Source organism: Pyrus communis, chromosome 8 (genome assembly GCF_041283825.1).
Source record: "Pyrus communis isolate YQ-2024b chromosome 8, ASM4128382v1, whole genome shotgun sequence".
NCBI classification, from domain to species: Eukaryota; Viridiplantae; Streptophyta; class Magnoliopsida; order Rosales; family Rosaceae; genus Pyrus; species Pyrus communis.
The window spans coordinates 14,358,444-14,381,995 of record NC_142572.1 but is presented as its reverse complement, the minus strand read 5'-3'; the positions used below and the strand labels follow the sequence as shown (position 1 = coordinate 14,381,995).

Below are 23,552 nucleotides of genomic sequence, written 5' to 3'. Positions count from 1 at the left end.
CCACGTCATTATTAGTAAAATATGATTGTTCTTCTTTAGGGCAATTTATAATCAGTCTCTTTTTTTTTTTTTTTTTTTTTGCGTACACCGATATATTTTATATTAAAGGAAAGAGGAGTTCGAGCTAGCCACATAACGGACAACTTAATTTGGTATGGAATTCGTTATTCACGATATTCGAATATAAAATATTTCACTTACAAATGAAGAAAAATATTACCAAACTATAGTCCTGAGTGGTTTATAACAAGTCTTGTTTTCTCTTTTTTATATACAAATTTAAAATTCAAAGCGAATTTGTGTCGTTTTTCTTTTTCTTTTTAAAATTATGTTATGGTTGATCAACCATCAAGTGAAGTTAACAAAAAACGAAAAACATGGATTGAATTGCAAAAAGTTGGCATGTGAAGAATGTGACTGTGATTTGTGAGGCGAGGGAGTTGTGCCCACTTTGGTGAGCGGTAAGGTAACCGGTAACTGAACCCGGTTCGGTTCACTATTTCCATTGCATTCCATGCCCGGAAAGGCAAGCCTCCTCGCACTTATTTTAAGTCAAAAGCTATTGTTTTGTTTGTCCTTCTTTTGACTCTTTTTTTGGTGTAAAAAAAGGGGACTAAAATGTTTAAAATGTCAATTTCCTAATAAACACCAAAAAATCGTGAACAAGATGGAGGATATAATTTTTTTGTTTTTGTTTTTATTTTTAAGCCGAGCGGTATTATATAGACTAAATTGTGGAAAAGGAAAATCAAATTTAAGTGCATAGTGTAGGACACGTGAAAGTAGGGTCGGCCTAAGTCCAGTGTGGGCAGAGTGACTGTTAGGGGCCTAAAAAAATTTGGGGCACCAAAATTATTAGGGCGGTATATTTATATATGTTTTCATAAGAATATAAATTTATAAAATTTGGTTTAATGACTAAGAAATATAAGTAGAAGCGGTGGTTTTGTCATTTTAAAATAATGAAGAGGTCTTGGGTTCACAACACTATATGTGCTTATTTACTTTCCAATTTTTACAAATTTCTTTTCATAAGAGTATAAATTTATAAAATTTGGTTAAATGATCAAGAAGTTTAATTAGAAGCAATGGTTTTTGTTGTTTAAAATTATCAAGATTTTCTAAGTTCGAAATGCTATATGCGTGTTTATTCTTTTCAATTTTTACGAATATTTGTTTGGTTGTTAATTTATTTTAAGTTACTAGCTAGTAGCTATGTGGGTTGTTATTTTTACATATTCGTTTGAATTCAAGTCTAATCTTCTACAAAGAGTAATACGTAGACCAAAATTTTAAAGCAAATTTGCAAATCATATGACGTGCCATCAAAAGGTTAAATTTAGTACCATTCATTACTTATACATATTAATTAAAGACTCGAAAACATCATTATTTTTTGAGTCTCATATTGACAAGGTTAGTAAATAAGAAAAACACCTCACGATTTATACAAAAACATTTTAATAGTTCAGATGGAAAACAAAACTCATTATCTATCTACATGTAAGATTGGAGATTTTTGGTTTCATTCTTTGGATACAAAATAAATTAGTCTTTCTGTGTTTCTAAATTATTGAGTTTGAACTATTTTTCTAAGTATAATTTTATCAATGTCTTACGTGTGAAAATAAATAATTTTCTTATATGAAGTTAGGGCACATTTTTTGGTATCATCTCAGACCTCAAAAATCTTTGGGCCGACCATGCGTGAAAGAGTTTCATAACGAGAGTCAACAGTTATCGTGACATTATATGTCAATGAGATGCAAGTCACACAACATGTGTAAACTTCTATTCACCTAATGTTGTATCAAAGCATAGACATCGTAAAAGCGAACAAATGTCATCGAATTAAACGACTTCTATAAATCAAAGTTCAGTAACAATGATGATGTACTCATGTCAAGTCTCTCAACGGTTGAGTCATTGTGTGAGAATTGTTCATATCCCAACAATCTCAAAATAAAGAATGCATATCATGTAGAGGCCTTTTAGTGTTTAAATACATAAATATCTACCTTTAGGGGACGTAGACGTGCAAGTGTTAACTGATAATGATTCTCATGATTTTAGTCCCATTGTTTAATTGAAGATTATACAATTAATACGACAAGTAGCTGATTCCAATACCTAATATTTTAATTTAATTTAATTTAAAAGAAGGAATGTGAAAGAAGAAATCATGTCGTTTTCATTAATTTAATTTAATTTTGCTCAATTATTTATTTTTATTTTTATTTAATATGACATCAGATGAATTTCATCTCGTGCAAGCAAAATGTATATAAAGAACTTTGATAATTAATTAAATCAAAATGTTCAATCGACATTAATAATTAATTTGCGTGTGATTTGGATTCTCCTAAACAGAAATTGTCTGTATATAATTGCGTATTTGAAATTTTCATTTGATGATAGCGTGACTAGTGAGAATTTTCTAGTTTAAGAAAAACAAAAATAGTTAGAGAAAATTTAAAGCATCTGCCCTTGAATTTTAGTTTAATTGGAACTTTGATCGTCAGATTAAAAATTCGAGAGCACTGATCAAAGAAGATTTGTCACGAGGTGAAAAATTGTTCATTTAGCTAACTTCGTTAAAGTTTTCATCCAAAATAAAACGTTTTAAAGATCAAATGAAGATCGAAAGTTCTAACAAGACACATCCGAAAGAACCATAGGCTCCACCCGTGACAAATTTAAGGACCAATACTCACTTTTTATTCAGGAGCAACAATTAGGCCAAAATGCAGAAACCAATCCTCCAAGTACTCTATGTATGCAGTTAAGAAAAATTATGGTAGGATTGGAGGATTTGAAATGACCTCGGATGCAGGGGTAAACGCAGTTAAAAGAACGTAATTCTTTGAAAGAACCAATAAATTTTGAAAATTACCAATAGGAATATGAAGTTTATGAGCCGAGCCTGCTTAATGCACATACAACAACCAAACCCCAATTCCTATCAAACCCCAAAATTATCCACCGCTACCAAAAACTGACCTAATCCCTGGAACCCCATTGCGGGTCGGTATGACTGTATGGCCAATCGATCCAATTCTCGTAGCACAACCATACCTGTGCACAAACTACTTCTGCTCCTCTATAATCCGGGTAACAACGCCGACGGCAATAGTGCTTCCTAATGCCCTTAAAAATGCCCTCCCCAGAGCTCTAGAATTAGAAAACTCTTCCACACAAACTGGCGCGTGAAGAATTACCTGAAATGAGGGCAGGAAAGGATCGGAATAATGTTACTGTCAGTACCATAAGTACAATGCAAGTAACCTGTAAAGTGAAACAGAAGCAATGGTTTTGATTTTATTCACCTCTACGACTGCACTCTGCTTTGCAGTAAGACAGCGAGGAGCTTTTCTTGTCACTTTGCCAGTCTTTGGATCAAGCAATGATGATATTTTTACAACTCTCGCAGCCTCCTTCGCGTGGTGTATGTGGAATTCCAACTGCTCATTCCAGACATTATATTTGATTTCCATAAAACAGTGGCACAAAAAGAAAAGTAAATTTTTCATGTAAATGAAATACACACCTGAGAGCCAATTAAAATCGGGGTTGTAACATCCAAAACAAGCACCTTTAGTTCCAAATGTTTTGCAACTGCAACTGGAAAACTAGGGTGACAGAGCACACCTCCTGCCATCACACGACCTCCATCAATGCCTTGCAGAGTAACAGCCACATTGTCTCCAGCTCTTGCAATTGCACAAGCCTGAGAGTCACGTTCTAACGCACGTACAGTCCCTGATTCTCCTGAAGGCATCACCAGAACCTACACAATTCACCGATTATGGCTATTGGTATAAGGAAAGATACAGGAGTGGTAAAACAAAGGAACCTTTGGCTTTATATGTACTTGAATTTATTTAAATTGATTACTTGCATTAGAATATGCAAGAGCCTGTCATCTAATCATATGCACAACGTTTTCCAAGTAACATTAAAAGAGACAAGAGACAGCCAATTCAACAGCTCATGCCCACCAAACCCAACGAGCAATAAACTGTGGTATATAAGTACAAAAAAATTCCAATGCAATCCAATTGCGTGAATGTATCACTTAATCTTGAACTACATCAAGATTTTCCTTAACTTCAACCATGTGTTCATGCGTCAATGTTGTATGGCAATCTCACTTTTCAGACTATTAATATAGACCACGCATGAAAGTTTCAAACAATCAATGAACTGATCAATGGTTTGGATTGAAGACCAGTTTGATAAAAGAACATTTTTGCATATGCGTACTTATATGTGAGTATGTACATGTGTGTGAATATTCTCAAACAGAGGAGATATCTATGATTTTTAACCAATTCAATGAACTATCCATAAGAGAAATGACAGACTTAGTCAGATTACTAATGAAAACTTCTATTACTATCCACAAGGCTCCAACATACCTTAAATCCACTTCGAAGAGCACCCGCTTCCAATTTACCACAAGCAGACACCTGCCCTTGTGAGGAAGATTTGATAACATCACATATAGGCATCAGCAATGGCTTTGAAAACTCTCTTGTAGGAGGTTGGAGGGAATCAATTGCATCCAACAGGTAAGGTCCACGGTACCTGCAATTCGGTTACCTCAGACTATTTTCACTCACAATATCAGGAGCAATATGGAAAAGTTCTCAAAAGTTTTCATTAAGAATGCTACAATTGTCTACTTCTTAAGGTGAGCTACTATCAACATAAACTTTGGATTGCATTACATGGGGCCCTAGTGAAACATCGACCTCATATAGAACAAGTTACTATCCCGTTATTCTCCTTAGCGGCTTCTGAATGATCTGAAAAGTTCTCATAAATAAAAAATGAAGATCCTACAAGAGGGTGAAAAAGTATTTGATGCAGAACAAGTATTGCTTTGAGAGGTGGAGTTCGAGAGATAACAGGAGAATGAGAGAAGGGAGATGAGGGAGGAGGGCAAGTAACATGAACTCAAGTAGACCAAAAACTTCATAAATAAAGTTTAGTTAATTAATTAATACACCAAATTCTAATTCTAGTGTATAAAATAAAAATGAGTTCGCACCTACATTCCAAATAAAGACAACATTTCATCTTGTATCCATCATCAGCAGTGATTTTAAAGAGGAAAAGCAAGCACACTCACCAAGACGATAAACGGACATCAGAAGGAGCTGCTACCAAATTCTGATTTTCCATGGCACTCAATGGTATCCAAGACACCAAAGAATCTCTGAAACCACAGGAACGGAGAAATGTTCCAAGTGTCTGTTTGATCAAATCAAATCGATCCTTGGAGTACTCAACAATATCCATCTTGTTAACAGCAACTATAATTTGATCAACACCAAAACTTCTAATAAGTTGCGCATGCTCCCTTGTCTGTCCCTTGCCACCATCCATACCAGCTTCGAATGCACCAACTGAGGCATCTATGAGAAGTATCGCAGCATCAGCTTGTGTTGCCCCAGATATCATGTTTGGAACAAAATCTTTATGGCCAGGAGAGTCAAGCACAACAACATGATATTTTCTGGAATCAAAATATGCAACTGCCACTGTCATAGTTATTCCTCTTTCCCTTTCTTCTGCACTCTCATCCAATGCCCAAGCATATGCGAAAGACCCCTTTCCCTGATTAAATCATGTACCCAAGTTGAACATGAGATTCAAGTTTCAAAAGTACTAAACAAAATTGCAAATAGATTACCTGCAACTTTGCCTCTTTCTCATATTTGTGCATTTCTTTTCGAGATATCCTTCCCAAAAGGTGAAGCAACCTACCTGAGAGTGTTGATTTTCCAGAATCAACATGGCCAACCTACAATAACAAGTGAAATAAAAATTAGCTTCATTTCCTATCAAGTGGCACTAGGATGAGGAGAATGAGTAGGATTATATGACCATAATTTAGTGGGGCTTACTATTGCAAGATTCAGTTGAGTCAGTGTATCTACAGCTTGGTCAGGAAGCATCCACTTCTCGGGTTTATAGTCCGCTTGTGAACGAGATTCTCTAACACTACCATTATTAGAATATCCAGATTGAGCATCCAAAGTCATGTTTTTCAAGCCACTGGTAACACTCTGTGGCTTGCCCCTAATTTCAGAAGAAGTAGTGCTCTGAACCCCACTGTCACATCTGCTTGTTGGCTGCGAAGCAGATGAACTGTCCGAAAATTTACCATTTTCTTGTACAGTAATAGAGCCACTACTTCCGTGGTGACAACTAACTGTCTGATTCTCCAACCCATTTTCCTCATCTAATCTATCGTGTTCCTTTGTTTGTGCCATTGTAGATGAGCTACCTGACCATTCAGCACTTGATTGTACGACTGCACTACTCTTCTTAGCCACATTCAGGGAAGCTTTTGAAGATTTTAAGTCAATAACACCCGCTGCAAATAAAACATATTAGAGAATCATCAAAGAATTTTATATATAAAAAAATACATTTAGAAAAAACTGACCAATAGAGCTTGTAGTTTTCTGAAAAATAGATGATTGGAATGACAATTAGTGCCCTAGGAAAGCATTACATGCAATCAGTTACAGTACCAGGTTTCTTCTCAGTCCAATACCAACCAAAGAAAAATATTAAGAGTCTGAAGGAAACCCAGATGTATAATGGCGTTCTTTAAGCAATAACAGATGGTAGATGCTTGGATTAAAAAGTATCTCCCAACTGTAGAAATGGTGATGTTCTAACTCTACTCTAAATCATCTTTTGGAAAAAGAGTGCAGACCTATATCAATATGGTGTTTGTTATGAACATTAAAAGTCTTATGGAATTCATGAATAGGTCTCTTGAAATCCCAGAGCCTATGGAAGTTATTGCCCTCTTCTATCACAGAATCATCTTTCTGCTGATGAAATAGTACAGCCTGTTTTGGCTTCTGGTGCAGCAATGATGCAAAAATAGACTTGGCCATTATGGATGCTCCAGAATCTTTGTATCTGCCTTCAACTGCATGAAAGAGATCTCTAAAAAAGGGCAATGAACTAGACTTTTATTTTGTTTTTTAAAAGGCAGTGACAAGGAAGCTAACATAGAAACCGTTTCTTGAAAAAGATGAGATCCACCCAAAGGGTGATGTCAAACAAAAAAATAAGATTAAGCACAGTATCCTTTCCCAAACAAACAAATACATGCAGAATCTTTTAACACAGAAAAATGAGAGTAGGGATTAGGCAAAGGAGTGTCCTTGTCACACAAAACTCGCAAGAAATAAAAAAAAAAAAGAAACTCACAGATTAGCTCATGAAGGTCTAGGATACACTTAATACCTGTTTTATTATCACTATTGCTTTTAGACAAAGGGTTGCGAAGAACCCCACAAATGTCACATGCAGACATACTCTCTTCATTATCATATGTGCAAATGGAACAACGCCAGACCTTAGGCCTTTCAGTTTCCCGTTTTGATTCAACTGCTTCAACTGTTACTGCAACAAATTGAGCAGTGGGTATAACAGTCAAGATGTATATGTGATGGCTGTAATTAGTAGAAGAACAAGGTAAAGTGATCAATAAGGATTTTTTCAGAGACTGGCATTTGAAAAACTTAGCATTTTTCAGACTGCAAGGTAGTATGTCATCATATGGAATCTCAAATATTGGACAAACCAACATCGTCTACTTCTAGATTGCAAAAGTATATTTCAAGATGAAAATGAATTAAATCTTTGCACATTTTTTTTAAGAATAAACCAACAAAATAGATCTGTCAAACCAATAAACATTGTACCAAAAAGGTAAAGAAGCAAATGAAAATCACTTTCAAAACATCTAAACTACCATGCAGAGTGAAACTGATCTGCTCACCCACTTTTCTAGTCAATGACATACTAATTTGAAATTTTGAATACATTCTCAAATAGTCGTCTACCAATGGAAATTGCATCAAGAGCAGCAAACTAAGAGCAACGGAAAACTACCAAGGAAGAGAAGTTCAAGTAAAAAGGTAACTAACCATTCTTTTCTATTACAGACTCATCATCATCATCATAGCCATAATCATAATCTTCATAGGCATCATACTCGTCATCATAATCAATTCCATAGTTTACTTTACGAGGCATGGTCCTATGGACAGAAATGGCTCAATTAAAAACAAAACTGCATACTTACAAAAAGCCAATAACCACAAAATTAAAAATTAAAAAAATCAGTGACAAACCCAGAAGATCATACACCGCCGCAACCCTTAAGACGGGTTGGTTTAACAATGTGATCTTAACCTAAACCACAACAATGCTTATTCAAAGCCAAAAACTATTGTACAAGTTTGAATTCAAGCAGTACAATGAGTTACTCTGTCTCTCTGCCGTATATATGAAGCTGCATCCAATCACCCTGAACCCGAAAACAATCAGTTGTTATTACAAAATTCAAATGCTCTGTTTTGTAAAGGGAACAAATCTGAAAAATGAAAACTTGAAGCAAGCAACTGAGAATAAAATATAAGCATATTGAAATCAAAAGCTTTCGCAGCAACCAAGGAAGTTTGGAACAACTTGTTAATTACACATTTATGCCGAATGAAAAATTTGGGGGAAATTCAGTAAAATTCAATGAACCATACGCAGAAGTAAAATCCGAGGACGGAAATTCGAAGAACTGAATAAAAACGCAGTGGCGGTGGCGCGCATTGAAATTGGAGGCATTGGAATACTTGGAGAGGAGAATTAGGGTATACCTGGTGCAGCAGAAGTAAAGAGGAACAAAGGGAGAAGATGGTACTTTTGCCCCTTTCTTCTTCTTCTTCTTCGCTTTCTGTGGATTAATACTCGACAGGATAGTTAGGACGAAACTAAAGAAAAGAGGTTTGCTGAACTCCAACTCAACTATCCTTCTGATTAAAACAAAAAAATAAAAAATATTACAATTCTTACATGTATTTTAATATAATTAGTATATGTCCACTTATAAAGTATGTGCCAAATTGTTTAGTTTAGTTTTAGTTCTGTTTTGGTTTTTTTGTTTACTTTTTTTTTTTTTAATTAGAGATGATAAAATCAATAAGACGTACAAATAAATACCAAATTTTATTTTATAAAATTACGTTACTTTTCTTAACATTTTTTTGTTGTGATACAAGATAAAAATATCTTTTCGTTCTCTTTTGTTTGACAAAAAGATTTTCATTAGTATGTAGTTTAAATAATTATCTCATGGTGAGATATAATTATACATAATTTCTTAACCCTTCCTCTCTCTCTCTCTAAAAGATGTTTCATGTGGCTTTCCTCCCTTCGGTTCATCCATCCGTTGGTTCCGGCAATAATGCCAAATCCGGATTCTCAAGTAAATTCTCAAGTAGAACCCTGGAAGATAACTCGATCTTCAATCACTTTTCAACTAGCTCTGTCGTTAGTTTTAGAATTAAACATGAAGTAATTACACATTTTACTCCCAACTTGGCATTATATAAATCATCATAGAATTTGATAGCGCATATCAAAATTTAATGTGTAACTGTAAAAAACATAGAATGTGACATCCCACATCACCCAGGGGTGTGATTCTTAAATGTATATTCTCATACCTACCTAGCATGAGGCCTTTTGGGAGCTCATTGGCTTCGGGTTCCGTAGGAACTCCGAAGTTAAGCGAGAAGGGGGCTAGAGCAATCCCATGATGGATGACCCACTGGGAAGTTGCTCATGAATTCTCAAAAACAAAACCGTGAGGGAATGGTAACCCCAAAGCGGACAATATCGTGCTACGGTGGTGGAGCGGGTCCGGGAAGTGATCCCACCCGGGCCGGGATGTGACAAATTGGTATTACAGCCAATCCCTGGCCGGAAATGTGCCGACGAGGACGTCGGGTCCCTAAGGGAGATGGATTGTGACATCCCACATCACCCAGGAGTGTGATCCTTAAATGTATATTCTCATCCCTACCTAGCATGAGGCTTTTTGGGAGCTCATTGGCTTCGGGTTTCGTAGGAACTCCGAAGTTAAGCGAGAAGAGGGCTAGAGCAATCCCATGATGGGTGACCCACTGGGAAGTTGCTCGTGAGTTCCCAAAAACAAAACCGTGAGAGAATGGTAACCCCAAAGCGGATAATATCGTGCTACGGTGGTGGAGCGAGCCCGGAAAGTGGTCCCACCCGGACCGGGATGTGACATAGAATGTGTTTTATATGAAATATTATTTACTGTCGTTTAAAACACATTTAATTCTATGATGCGCGCGCATTAAAAACACATTCTTACACATCCTCATTTTGTATTTTATTTTTGCTATAATCTTCTAGTAATTTTTTGTTTTCCATTATTTCACAACATTATCTCTAGTACTTCAATTTGCCCCCAAAAACTGCAATTGGTTTGCAGATACTTTTTACTATACCAAGTAATCGTTCCCAATTACGGGTGCAGTGAATGTTTCTCATTTACAACATTTGCAAGGCAATTTACAACTTTTGAGATAACAGGTTGACATCCGATAAGTGTGTTAGATTCATGTCGTATAATACCCGTAATTCGGTTATGTTTTTGCAGCTCAACTCCAGAACTTGGTCTATCTATCAGATAACACCGACTCGCTCCAGGAAAGCATCAGATCTCGTACAACGGTTGGGAAATCTGCAAGTCCCAGCACAAGATTTTGAGATATAAACACAAAAGATTCGGAAAAAATAATCGGTTTTCTTGTGCCACGTTATAAACAATCTGGCAAGTAATGCTACTTGTAGGTTTGTACGACATTGCTTACCACATCTCTCGCAAAAATGAAACCCACTGATGTAAGTGAATCTACTTAAGATTCGGCTTTGTAAAACATACGATTGCAAATACGATAATATGTAGCCTGAACTTGATTTAAAAAGGGTAAAATGAAGTTTTTTACCTCGTGCTACTTCCACTGCAACTGACGGTATGTCTATCTGATCTTCAACGAGTCTATACACATCCACAAGCTAGAGAGAAGACATTGACAACAGATCTTGTCAAAACTCAATTCTTGGGGTTTTATCTTTTAATTTTACTAAAAAAATTTCTCAGATTTTCATACCTCTTCAATGTGAAGCTTTGAATCTTCCGTCAAAGCAAGAATAAGCTTTCTACGAATTCCTTCATCAAAAATGAAAAGGCGAGCTCCATCTTTGATGGTGTCAGTGAGGTCCAGTTTCCTACTAAATTGCAATTTTCTTGACCCTTGCCTGCACAAAACAGCCAAAGAAAATATAGGGTTTTAAACCCCCAAGCAGTAGAACAAACAAAGCAAAGCACGATATGAGTAGATACAGATACATACGTGTCTACAGCTTGAAATGCAGGATTGCTGCTCATCTTGGTCACATTTTCTTTGGCAAGAACAATAAGGTTTTCTAGCCGCTTCCATTGGAAAACACCATCTTTAAATAATACCTAAAACCATAAGCAGATTACTACTGAAGGATTTCAATTTCAGAAACAAAAGCTTTAAACTAGACAATCAATAAGCGGTGGGCCATACTGCTCATTTCATTCAGAGCAACTTCTTACTTTTCTTCTTTCTTTCTTTCTTTTTTTTTTTTCATGGTAGAGCAAGTTAAGGAGTACAAGTTCTTGAATATATGGGGATAAGATTTAATTTCAAGTTATTCAACTAACAGACTTTTAAGCACATCACATCATAATAACTTTGAACTGACCTGTATGAGGCGTTCACGTAGAGCTGGGTTTGGATCTGTCAGTAGGCGCTTTGCCACATATGGATAGGCAACCTGCTTGACTGAATAATGTCAATAATAGTGTGGGGAAGGAAAGCATGTACAAGACAGATGGCTATCATTGCAATAACGAAATTTGCATACGATATACGAAGTTTCTAATTGTAAAACATGGCAGGCGCTCCATCACTACCATAGGGTTGAATCCATAACAGAACTTTTACATATAGCATCAATTAAAAGATATGATAGCCAGAAAAAGTATGATAAAAAGATCTGCCCTTGCCTCAAGAAATTTGAAGTCTGGCTGCAAAGTAAAACAGATGCCCTCTTGAGTCAACAAAGAACGGATGACAAGGGAAAACCTCTCTGGGATACGGATGGGATAGTTGTAGACTAATTGGTTAAACTTCCCTACAGCAGAGCCAGCAATAGTGCATGTCAAAAAAAGCACTAGAAAAGATCAAACAGAAGTTACTAACGAAATGCAATTATCCATTTCCCCCAAAGCACAAGAACACCCCGCAGGCAACTAAATCATAATAGAAAATATATCCGCAGTCTGCACACGCTAACACATGCAGAGTGAATTGAAAGTCATGTTTCTTTTATAAGAATCTGATAACTCTCAACATTACCAGGTAGCCCGACATAATATGTATAATTTTGACAAGTAAGCTAGAGCAAAGGCATCATACAATTTCCAGTTAAAAACTAAGATCAATCTTGATTAACTCTCGCTTTCCAATAGATACCTTCACTGTCTGAGAACAGTGAAGGTGTCCTATAGGTTACTTTAGTCAATTTTCAGAGAGTTAAAATATCATAACAACAATAACACTTTTATTCTTTTATTACTAAACACAATAAGAGGTGTCTCTCTGTATATCTATAAACCCTTAATCATGGTGAAGCCAGACTGATGTAATATAATGCCAAGGAACTTTATAAGTTATGCTAGTTGTTATCTTTATGCAGTTATAATTCTTACCTCCCCAACCAATTGTGCTTCAAATATTATGAGTGTCCCAAATGAACATCTAATGATTCTAAACCACAATGTATATTATATAATGCAGACAAGGGAGAAGCATTCCCAAGTTCTAAGAGCTCTAAAACAAGTTGATTGTAGAATCCACAGAAAGAAAACTAAAGCAGACATAAAAATAAAGACTTTAGGACATGAATTACCTGTAACGCTTCGAAAATTAAAGTCAGACAGTCCTTTTCCAACAGAGTTCTGCCATATTGATTCTAAAGCTGGAACAATAGGAGAGACATCAGTCCCAGGAGCCAAGAAGCCAAGTCTGGTGAAATCATTTGCCATCTCAACATAGTCCTCGTTTACAGCATGGACAACAGCATCAATTAAAATTTGTTTATTTTGCTGAAAAACTAAAAGATAGATCAATATGTAGGACATGAAAATTAAGAAAAACTAACGCATAATAGGAAAATAGCAGATATAGATACGTGATATTTTCATATGGACAATAGAAAAGCACTGGTTTTGGTGGCTGGGGTGTCCTCGTACATGAATGCATGGTTGCTATGTCCTATGTTAATCCTCACAGCCATAAGGAGAATTGAAGATTCAAGTTTTAAAAGAGTATATTACAAGACTTCGAAATAAGGGTAAGTGATACATCTTTGTACCTTGGCCATCTATGCGATGCAAAGACATGTACTATTTATAGACAGTATATTGATTTCTTTCATTAACCCCAATAATCAACAAACTGTCAAATGCAGATGCCTATGTGCTAAAGAAAATAAAAACAAGGGCGTTATCTACTCTCAATCATTATTTTATTGAATGCCATTGAAGTATCTATTTCACCTGACTAAGCACAGCAACATTCCCAAAGTCCACATATGCAATACGCCCATCACGCATGGCAAAAACATTTCCAGGATGTGGATCTCCATGGAACAACCCAAATTCTAGCAATTGCCGCAATGCAGCACTGACTCCAACCGTTAAGAACCCATTTACGTCAATACCAGCTTCTTTAATAGCCTGAAATGCGGGGCAAGATATTATTGATATAGATATGATATCTCATTGCTTTAAAATATTTTATCTTGACAATCATACCTGTGGGTTAGTGCACCGAATACCATCAATCCACTCCATCACTAGAACACGTGAACTACAAAGCTCTTTGTAAACCCGAGGAATTTTGACGGTAGGATCACCTTCAAAGTTCAGAAGAAAATCTTCAATATTGCGGGCTTCCTGTTCAGAGGAAAGAGATTTGGAGTAGTAATTAGAAAGGTCAAAAGAAAAAAGGCAGTTTAAATTGCATTCAAGTGACGATGGTAATGAAGTCATAGGCATAAATATAATGGGGCCAAAGTCCACTTTTAGTCCCCCTATAGTGCGGTCTGAAAGGTACCAAAGTGTAATCAAGCTCCTCCAAAAGCTTCTCACCAAATTCATCAACAATCAGCTCAGCATTGCACCCCAGTTTCTGTAGACTGATGCCATTTAAGAATGAAGCAAGAGTTCGGAAAAGAAAAAGATCCCGATAAATTATAGGTTCTATCTGCGGTCTTTGAACCTGTAAGTGAAAAAACAAACATAAATTTAGAATTTTTTTTTTTTCAACATTTTTGCCACAGGTAACGTTTTCATTATTCTCACAACACAATAACCGTAGAGCTGTTAATGACCTAAGAAAAGGCCCTTTGGTAAACCTTAATAGCAACTTCCTCGCCAGAGTCACGTAATGTAGCTCGGTATACTTGACCTAAACTGGCAGCTGCTATCGTTTGAGACGAAATTTTACTGAAAACAGATTCTAGGGGTCTCCCCATTTCTTCTTCTATTATGTCGAAGGCAACCTGAAGCAATGCATGCCATATGCTATTGTAAGTTAAGCAAACCCCACACAGTAAAAGTGTCTCATCACAAATGCAAGCAACTGGAACCAATGACTTTTTGGTAAATTGAGATTTTACCTGATTGGGGAAGGGAGGAACGTCATCTTGAAGAATGCAGAGTTCATTCATATAATCTTCTCTGATAATATCAGGTCTGTTTGCAAGAACCTTTCAATAAATGGGTGAAATCAGGAAATGTTTAATTGCACAAGCATATGAATCTTAAATTCGTTGTCTGAGTGCAAGTAGATTTCAAATTGGTACTCGGAGAGAAAATTTCAACTTTGATACTTCATACTACAGCTGAAGTTCTGATTAGAATAATATGAACATGGTGACAAGTAACAGCCAGCAAAATCTCTATGATCTAAATTTCAGAAATCTCTATGTATAACCCAGAAAAACCATTTAATTTATTTAAAAAAGGATAGCTTACAATTTAAAAACAAAAATTAAAAAAATAAATAAAAAATCTGTTCATCGAGAATTATTACCTAAATATTAGAATTAATCTAAAAAATCGTTGTCCCAAATGCATAGGATCGACCACAATGAATTCTCATTGTTCATTTTTTTTTATTATGTGTAGGCAGTCTCCAGTTACATCTACATTTTTAGATCTTGACATATTACTTCTTCACTGGATAATCCATCTTATTCTTATTAAAACCTGATAGTAAACCTATAGTTGATGCATTATTTTCTCTTAATTTGCTTTGCTATGATAAAATTCAGCTTTGCAGTTAATCCAATGAAGTAAACTGACAAATTTCAGCAAAGACAGTAGGATATAACTCATTTGAGTGAGGTTCAAACCTGGCCGGCTTTAATGAAAGAAGGCCCCAAATCACATAGGAGGTTTCTAAGCTGCCGAGCACGAGCTGAAACAACCTCTTCATCCCTTCCTATGACGTAGTCATACGCCAAGGTGGACCAGTAAAATCCCAAACTCCAGACAATCTCCACACCCCTCGAAAGTAACGACACAATTGCTCCTCTGGATTCCAACACCGTATTCCTCACCTAATTATAGATAACATCAAGAAATTCATGCCAAATTGAATACAAGTGCCTAACAAATTCACACCAAAAAAAAAAATAATACATCCAATTTTCAACTAGAGGATCATCGAATCCATACGAAATCAAACTCGAATTTAGTTCAGAAATGTAACAGATTAACTGAATTTCAACCAGGCTTGATCATTTGCATACCATCACAAGATTAACACAAAAATTCACAAAAAAATTACAAGAAGTTAACAAAATATGAGATAAATTCACTGAGCTAGAGTTCAATTTCATACAGTTTCCGGACTGTACTTCCGAAACGGCACGCAAACACCGCGTTCGAAGTCGAGCTGCTCCATGGCCGCGCTAGGTTTGCTCAATTGCCTTTCGCCAGCAGACGCCGCCAAGCTCCTCCGCGTTTCGATTGCGGCATTCGAAACTCGGAATCGCAAGGGTTTCTTGCCTCTTCGTATCCGAAGCCTGTAATCGAACGACGCCGGAGCACGCGAAGGCGCATTGATGCGACTCGGAACATTGTGAGCTCGCGAGCTCAGGTGCTGATTGGCGGGAAACGGAGCTGCGGTTACGCAATTTACGCAGAGCAAATTCATGGATTCTGCTCTCTCAGTGGAGGTTGAGGGATTCGGGGAGTGAAATGGGAGTGGGATTATAATTTTTGGTGGTTAGGGGGAAAAAGGAAGAAGAGAGCAAGTAAAGACTTCAAAAATTAGTTCGAAAACTAAAAAAAAGATAATAATATTTATAATTTTATTTGTGTGATGGATGGGCATCCATCCACATACAATTTTGTACGGGAAGATTAGGTGACGTCTAACGGTTGGGAAAGTGACAGGCAACTAACTAAGCAAGTCTTTTCTTCCATTTAGTTTTTTGGTTAGATCATTTCATTGTTAAATGAGATATTATTGTTCTTAGCACTTCAATATAAAATGGTGTTAGTATTACGTGTTGTTCGCTTACTAGATTTGTCTCGTTTTATCGAGTTTGATGTGGTTAGGTTTTTTTGTTTTGTGAAAATTCTAATTGTAGATATGTCACGTTTATAATTTTTGTGATATATGTTAGGTTTTTATTTTATTTTTTAAATATGGCTATTTCTTAGCAAAAATTGTGGACTAATTGGACACCAACGACTTCATGCAATTATGGAATGCCTATAGCCCGTGAAGTTTAGGCGATCGTGCTAATTACCAGAATGCCTATAGCCTATGAAGTTCAGGTGATCGAACTGGTCAAAGGCATAATCAGATAGTTATTTTGCAATATTATTTGCCTCCGAAGCAAAAAAACTCAAATTTGAGTCAAATTAGGATCTTCTTAGGATTAGGTGACGTAATCATAATTATAGAAAATTTGAATATTTTATCTTATATTCCTTCCTACATAGTATATTTATCAATAGTAATTGCTACTACTCTTACTTTCCTGTTCCCAACAGTGTACTTGCATAAAGGCAATTACTATTTAGACTTTGAGTGAATCATAAGGGCAATTTAATCACCTTTGTCCTCCTAAAATGGGTGGACTTGCTCTTAGAGGGTTACATTTATCAGCAATTTGTTATCATTATTTTTATTTTTACAAATTGGCTAATTTTTTCATATAAATTTTCAAAGTTAGTAGTTGGAGGTAAAATCACATATTTTGCCAAAAATTACTTTTGTACCAATACAATTTCCCTTTTTTTGATATACTCACCTTAAATGCGACTTCAATTACAACGTATAGCGAACCAACTAGTTATCAGTTGTTTTTAATGGAATGAGGGCTTGAACGCTAAGGGGAAGAACCTGTACTGGAATAACCATATTGCGGTTATAGACACTAAGTTGTTCTTTGCATTCTGAAAAAATTACCTAGAAATTTTTTTTGGTAAAAAAAATAAAAATTTAGGGGAGATTGGTTACTCTCACCGTTTGGCTATCTGTTGAAAATGAGTCTCACATTGATAGAAATTCTTCATGGTATCAGAGTAAGTTGTCCGTGTATGTGTGAAGCCAAACGGCCACACATGTTCCACGTTACCTTGTTGTGTTGTCAACCTATTAGGCTTAAAAATTTGTCACACGTGAGGGGCATGCTAAGAATGAGTTCCACATTGATGGGAGAATGAACCTTGCATGGACTTATAAATAAGTAACCTCGAGCAGGGGGACTTATGTGTGACACATAACTGCTAGCGGTATAGATTTACGGAAGAATTTTACATATCGCGCATCAACGAGAATTGATGACGATTGGACTTAAACCTTGGTGAAGCGACAAACAAAGCATGACCTTACCAAGTGAGCAAATTTTTTTATCGTGTAGAAAAATAAACATTTAATGAGTGTTAATAGCTTTGTATATGTAAATAACCAATTTTTTAAATAATATTTAATATTGGGTGATATGAAAATGAATTGTTAACATTGTCGATAAAAAATCTTACAATTGTGAAAATCAAGTCAAACACTAAAATATTTATAAAATTAAGTGTCACGTAGCATTAAAGTTAAATTCATAAATAACAATTATCTTTCTCATATGCATAAAATATAAATCAATAATAATAATAAAAAGGACGGATTCAATTCGAATCATTTTGCCGATATGAAGACGAAAATTCAGCGGGTAAATAAAAAAGTAAAAACAAGATTGGCGGGAAGATTGTTTGCCTTCCTAAATATATCAGACCGCCACTTTCATTTCCTCTCTCTTTCCTTTCACAGATCGGTTTCTAAGGTTTTCAAAGATGTTCTCAGGCTCCCAATTCGACGCGACCAACGCCTTCTCCGGCGACGGTTTCATGGCTTCTCTGCCCACTCAATTCGATGATTCCACTCCCTCTCCGGCCAAGGTAACGCATCTCTCGAATAACTGTGAAAAGTATGAAAATTAAAGAGTGTCTAATTAATTAGTTTTTAGTTTTGATGCTTATCTGCTTAAAAAATGATTTAGGGTTTCGGCCAAGTCGGTGTTTCGTCACTTATTTCCGTTTACGTTTGCTATTTATTGATTTTTGTATGTATTTTGTTACAATTGTTGTTTCAGCGCCGCGAAACTCACGGATTGGTTCCGGTGACGGTGAAGTAGATCAGCGAAGCTCATCAGTCCGGTGATGAAAAATCGAACTTTGTGATCAATGGTGCAGATGTTGCCAATGTATGTATGCACCATTTTTATTTTCATTGGGATTTTACTGTTTGTTTCTCATAACAGTCACTTGAAATGGAACAAAAGAGATTTCCGAAACGTTTCAGTTAATATGATGTTTGGTTGGTTAGGTATCGGTTGTTAGGATGGCTTTCGATAATGCCGAAAGGAACACTGATGTTGGTTTCACTGTGGATGACGGGCAGGGCGAATCAAGTGCCGAAGATGGTAACTTTTTGCATTGTCCGTTTAGATTCCGTTTATATTATCACAATGTTAATTGTTTGAAGAGTTTATTGCGTTTTGATGTTCAGTGCAATGCACAATCTAGCAAAATAAGCTAGACATGTGTTTCGATTATATGGATAGACGCATAATGATTTAAGTTCTGAATCTTCTATGTTTAATTATCTCAACAGGGTGAATGAGAATTTTGACTCTAGAGAAATGCAGGAAATCGAGTAAGTTCTCTCACCATCATCTGTGAGTTTTACGTTGGAATTTTGAGTCTTCGTATATAGATATCGGGATTGTTGAGTAACCAAAACCTTGTGAAATGCTTATACATATTATGTTCTGACCTATTTTGCTACAGAGATGGAATGTATGTTCGTGTTAATGGACACTTGAAAGTCTTTCAAGGTGTTCGACAGATTGTTGCCTTTTCTGTGAGGTATGGGTATATAGATCTTCCTTTTTTTTTTTTATAACTTTGAGTGCCTGTAGAAATTTACACTTCTCATCATATGGATAATTTCAGATTGTCAATTGATGTAGAATGATGCTGGCAGGACTTGTCAAATATGAATATTTGTACATAGCACACACAATACACACAGGTGCACTGTGCATGTGAACTCAAACAAACATTGTGCCTTACATGTTTGAAGCAAGATAAAGGTGAATTTATAAATCTGTTAGCATAGATGTATTGTGACTACTGAGCTTTTGATCTGGCTCAACAATTTCTTAACTTGTTGGGAGTAGTCCCCCTGTTCTCTAGGTTACATTGAAGTCTTTATGTATTGTCAAAGAACTTAGGTTTTCAGACAACTATTGTAGAAAAATGACATTCACTTTAATTTGGATATCTGATTAAAAAAATTGGTCAATTCTTTTTCTTTCTGTAAGGGAGCATTCTGTTATTGTTGATTTGCTGCATGATTGACACAAACTAGTACTCCTTTTGGATGTTTTATTTATCTTGTTTTTGATGAATGTATGATCGTTGTATATCATGCTCTGTTGATACTGCTTTAACAACCACTCATTCTAAAACTGACAGTATATGCCTTGAATTTGTTACAGGCCTGTGAAAAACTTTGACGAAGTTACCTTCCACTTCATTGAATGCATACATACCCACTTGCAGATGTCCAAGTTACATTACTATTTTGAATTGATGAACGAATTACTTTGTTTTCTGCATTCATTCACTTGAAGATGAATTTGATAGACTGTACCTTATAATTTATTAAAGCTGCAAGGGAATACTGCCACTCAAACCCAGCCTATGAACTCATCTTTGAACACTCCTGTGGAGAGCAGGTCAACTGGATATCAGACAGCCCCGTCAAACCAATTATGTTGTCATTACTTGTTTGGCAAGCAATTAATGTTCAATTTTGTAGTTCTCCGGGCAAGTTAGCATTGATGGACTAAAGAGCTGTGATCAGTTGGTCCTTGACTATCTGCAGCAGCCTTCAAGCATGTGAGTAACAATTTTACTATTAATTTCATTTCCCGATTTGGTTTTGTTTTTGTCGCCTAAGACGTGTTGGCTGCAGCCTCGCATTTTAGTTATCTTGGTGCCGGTTGTATTGAAACTTTGGTACTGGTATTTTATTGCAGTGGAAAAGAAAAGGGGATACACACAGATTAACTCTTCCAGCACCTGAAAGTTCCCATGGAAAAGATCTTGTACTCTCTCTCAAACTCTCTCTCTCTCTCTCTCTCTCTCTCTCTCTCTCTCAAACACACATACACACAGACATGCGCTTACACCTGCTCACACGCTGAAATATTTGATTCTTACTCTGAATTTCACTTTGGTATTCCAGGGAAGCTATCAGGTCTCTCGAGGAGGAAGGCTTAATTATTCCACAATCGACGAGTTTCACTACAAATCAGCAGCATATGGTTAATATTCATCACAAATTGAACTTGGTGCTTAGGGTTGGAACTTGGAAGTACCTGTATGAACACTGTTATGTGTATTTCTCTTCCCATATCTAATTTATCCCTTTGGATCTTCAGGTGGGTTCAGTATCAAAGTTCAATTTAACCGAGCTCGCTATTTTGGTTGATCAAAAAATGTTGCGAGATAACAAATTCAGTTTATACTAATCATTTCCAACGTAGTGTTGGGAAAATATCATTTCTTGTTTCCTTGTATTCTTAGTTATGTCCTATCTTGTTTCCTACTCGTTCGGTTTTAGTCTCTAAAAAATCACGCTGCTAAAGGCTCGTTTGGAAGCGTTTTTAAAATGATCGAAAGTGTTTTTAGTTATGGTTTTTAAAAATACTTTTTAAGTGTTTTATGTGAAAAAATACTAGTTATGTGTTTCTCTTAAGAAGTATCTTAAAGTGTTTTTTAGGATTTGCTTGTGTTTTTATTAAAGATTGGTTTCAAACAAAATTCATCAAAATTCAACTGTATTAAAAGCAATGTATTAAAAGGCGAAGGCGTAGGCAAGACGTCCCATGGATAGCCCCGCCTAGGTGTGAGGCAAAGCCTCACGGGACCTAATTTTAAAAATATATATGTTTTATATATTATATATAATTATATATAAAATAATATTTTGTAAAATTTTAAATGGTAATATCATCCAAATCTATTATAAAATTAACCAAGCATTACAATTAATCAATGGAACTATATATTATGTAATTACAATGCACGGCAATATTAATTATAATACACAAGTGAACACAGCACATAAATGTTAATCACACACTGAGTGCACACATATATTATATTAAAAAAAAAATTATTAATCAATAATCATCTTGAGCACACACATATATTATAAATATATATATATATATATTATATAAATAAAGGATGAAAAAAACAATGAGCACACATATAACCGCACGTAGACATCACACACATCCATTATATAAAAAAAATAAAAATCAGAAACCCTAGCCGTAAAAAATGGGGATCTGTGGGAGTGCTGGCGGCAGTGCAGTCTTTGGGTGTTGCGTGCTGTCGCTGGGGGTGGTGGTGTTGCTGCTGAAGGCTGGCAACGGGTGCTGCAGAAGGCTGTCAAAGATTAGTGTCGCGGTTGTTGCCGGAGCACACGGGATGGTGCAAGGAAGAGGTATAAGGTAGTTAAAACCTATCCAAAATTTGGGTTTGGGAGTTTTTTTTAATTTTTTTTAATCTCTATTAATTAATGAAACGCTCTTTGTCAACCAAAAAATGGTGAAAAGATTACTTAGTCTTCTATCACTAAAAAAAAATGATGGGTAATAATGTAATTTCACAAATCCAAAATTTACTGTTTTTTATTGAAGCCTCAAAAAAAAAAAAAAAAAAAAAAAACCTCCCACTCCCCCCCCCCCCCCCACGTTTTCTCTCTCCCTCTCTCATTCTCATTTTCTAAAAAAATGTGTTTATACACACAAAAAGTGTATGCAAATGCTAGTTTTTTTATTAAAGCAACCAAACAGAGATGCCTGGACGCCCTGAGGCACGCCTCCTTCGTCTCGGCGGCTCACCGTTCGCCCACTCCCTCAAAATAGAGGCGGCAATCCTCACGTCCAACCTCAAAGGCTGCCTAAGCACGCCCTGAGACAAGTCTTTTAACATATTGATTAAAAGCACTTTTAAACAAACTCTAAGTCTTTAGATACTATGTAATTTTCTTTTCTTTTGATTTCTCAGAAAACAACACAAACATCAAAATCCGTTTCTGGGATTCAAAATCTGTGCCACGTGCACACACACTCTATACAAGAAAAAGCTCAAGCGAAGTTACAATCCCATTATTACACGTGGCAGGTGACACCTGGTTGGTGATATCTCCTTCACGTGCAGCCCCTCACACTCTGAGATTTTGATCTTCATCCCCCTCAAGAATCATTTCCAATCAAAACCCAGTCAACAATAACTGTAAAAGTGTTCGTGTTCATAAGTGATTCTCTCTCTCTCTTTCTCAGCCACAAACACAAGGCACATTTCTACTGGATAATGGATAATGTTCTCCCCAATTAATATTTTCACCCAAACTTTCCTAAGACAAGACTTTGGATAGTGTGACAATTATGTAAATAGTTTAGAAAAAATATAGCTTTTGTTTTAGAGTACAATTTTTTTGGCTTGGTTAGAGTATGATTATAATGTTCAGACTGCAAAAATTCATTAATTACAGGTGTGGGATTGTCTATTATAAGCGGAGAGACACAAATGTTATCCTTAATGTAATTGCAATTTATAGAAAATTGTGTACATTCTTTTTCAAAATCGATTTTTCAAGCTTTTAATCATTTAAAATAGAAAGTGAAAACCCACCCCAAAACTTGAATCAATTTAAACCAAAAACAAAGAAAAAAAAAAAAAAAAGCATTCAAGAACAATTAAAGAAAGTGGGTGTTAGAACGTTTCTGGACATTTTGTAGGCATGAAGATGAGCAAACGTTGAAGCGAGATAGGACGTGCCTTGTAACGAACTCCCCAAAACTTGAATCTTGAATTCAAGATTTAATTTAAGTGAGTACCAATTGGTCAGCTTTTATAAATTCAGGGTTCACATAATCATATAAGCAAAGTAGCCATCAAACCGTGGTATGTCGTTCATATATAGCCACGAGCTGTGGCACTGTCTCTTCCTCACTAG

General features: G+C 35.9%; 3 protein-coding genes across 6 annotated transcripts; 1 reads left to right on the top strand and 2 right to left on the bottom strand.

Annotated features, from left to right (window-relative positions):
* Positions 1-2,845: 2,845 nt before the first annotated feature.
* Positions 2,846-8,873, bottom strand: LOC137717717 (uncharacterized). Of its 4 annotated transcripts, XM_088698800.1 has the most exons (13): positions 8,688-8,826; positions 8,304-8,344; positions 8,169-8,229; positions 7,962-8,074; positions 7,276-7,434; positions 6,734-6,955; positions 5,913-6,385; positions 5,699-5,809; positions 5,135-5,622; positions 4,419-4,587; positions 3,548-3,787; positions 3,327-3,461; positions 2,846-3,218 (listed from the first exon to the last, which is right to left on the bottom strand). In XM_088698800.1, exons 4-13 carry the CDS (start codon positions 8,068-8,070, stop codon positions 3,087-3,089), a joined length of 2,238 nt encoding a protein of 745 aa, XP_088554926.1. In that variant the 5' UTR covers positions 8,071-8,074; positions 8,169-8,229; positions 8,304-8,344; positions 8,688-8,826; the 3' UTR covers positions 2,846-3,086. The 4 variants fall into 4 exon arrangements, with proteins under 4 accessions (XP_088554926.1, XP_088554929.1, XP_088554928.1 ...); XM_088698803.1 differs by lacking the exon at positions 8,169-8,229 and having other exon boundaries at positions 8,294-8,344; positions 8,688-8,857; XM_088698802.1 differs by lacking the exons at positions 6,734-6,955; positions 8,169-8,229 and having other exon boundaries at positions 8,294-8,344; positions 8,688-8,873.
* Positions 8,874-10,299: 1,426 nt separating this feature from the next.
* On the bottom strand, positions 10,300-16,301 carry LOC137717508 (protein ACTIVITY OF BC1 COMPLEX KINASE 1, chloroplastic). The gene is made up of 14 exons (XM_068456892.2): positions 15,846-16,301; positions 15,355-15,561; positions 14,617-14,706; positions 14,353-14,499; positions 14,052-14,216; positions 13,751-13,891; positions 13,493-13,672; positions 12,844-13,039; positions 11,939-12,066; positions 11,635-11,706; positions 11,256-11,368; positions 11,013-11,160; positions 10,848-10,917; positions 10,300-10,582 (listed from the first exon to the last, which is right to left on the bottom strand). The coding sequence occupies exons 1-14, from the start codon at positions 16,158-16,160 to the stop codon at positions 10,518-10,520; spliced, it is 2,037 nt and encodes a 678-aa protein (XP_068312993.2). The 5' UTR covers positions 16,161-16,301; the 3' UTR covers positions 10,300-10,517.
* Positions 16,302-18,149: 1,848 nt separating this feature from the next.
* Positions 18,150-21,099, top strand: LOC137718836 (replication protein A 32 kDa subunit A). The gene is given in 11 exon segments (XM_088698276.1): positions 18,150-18,409; positions 18,604-18,714; positions 18,837-18,906; positions 18,909-18,933; positions 19,125-19,166; positions 19,301-19,378; positions 20,014-20,090; positions 20,184-20,285; positions 20,335-20,420; positions 20,493-20,625; positions 20,766-21,099. Coding segments are annotated over 10 exon segments (807 nt in total). The 5' UTR covers positions 18,150-18,304; the 3' UTR covers positions 20,604-20,625; positions 20,766-21,099.
* The last annotated feature ends 2,453 nt before the right edge of the window (positions 21,100-23,552 follow it).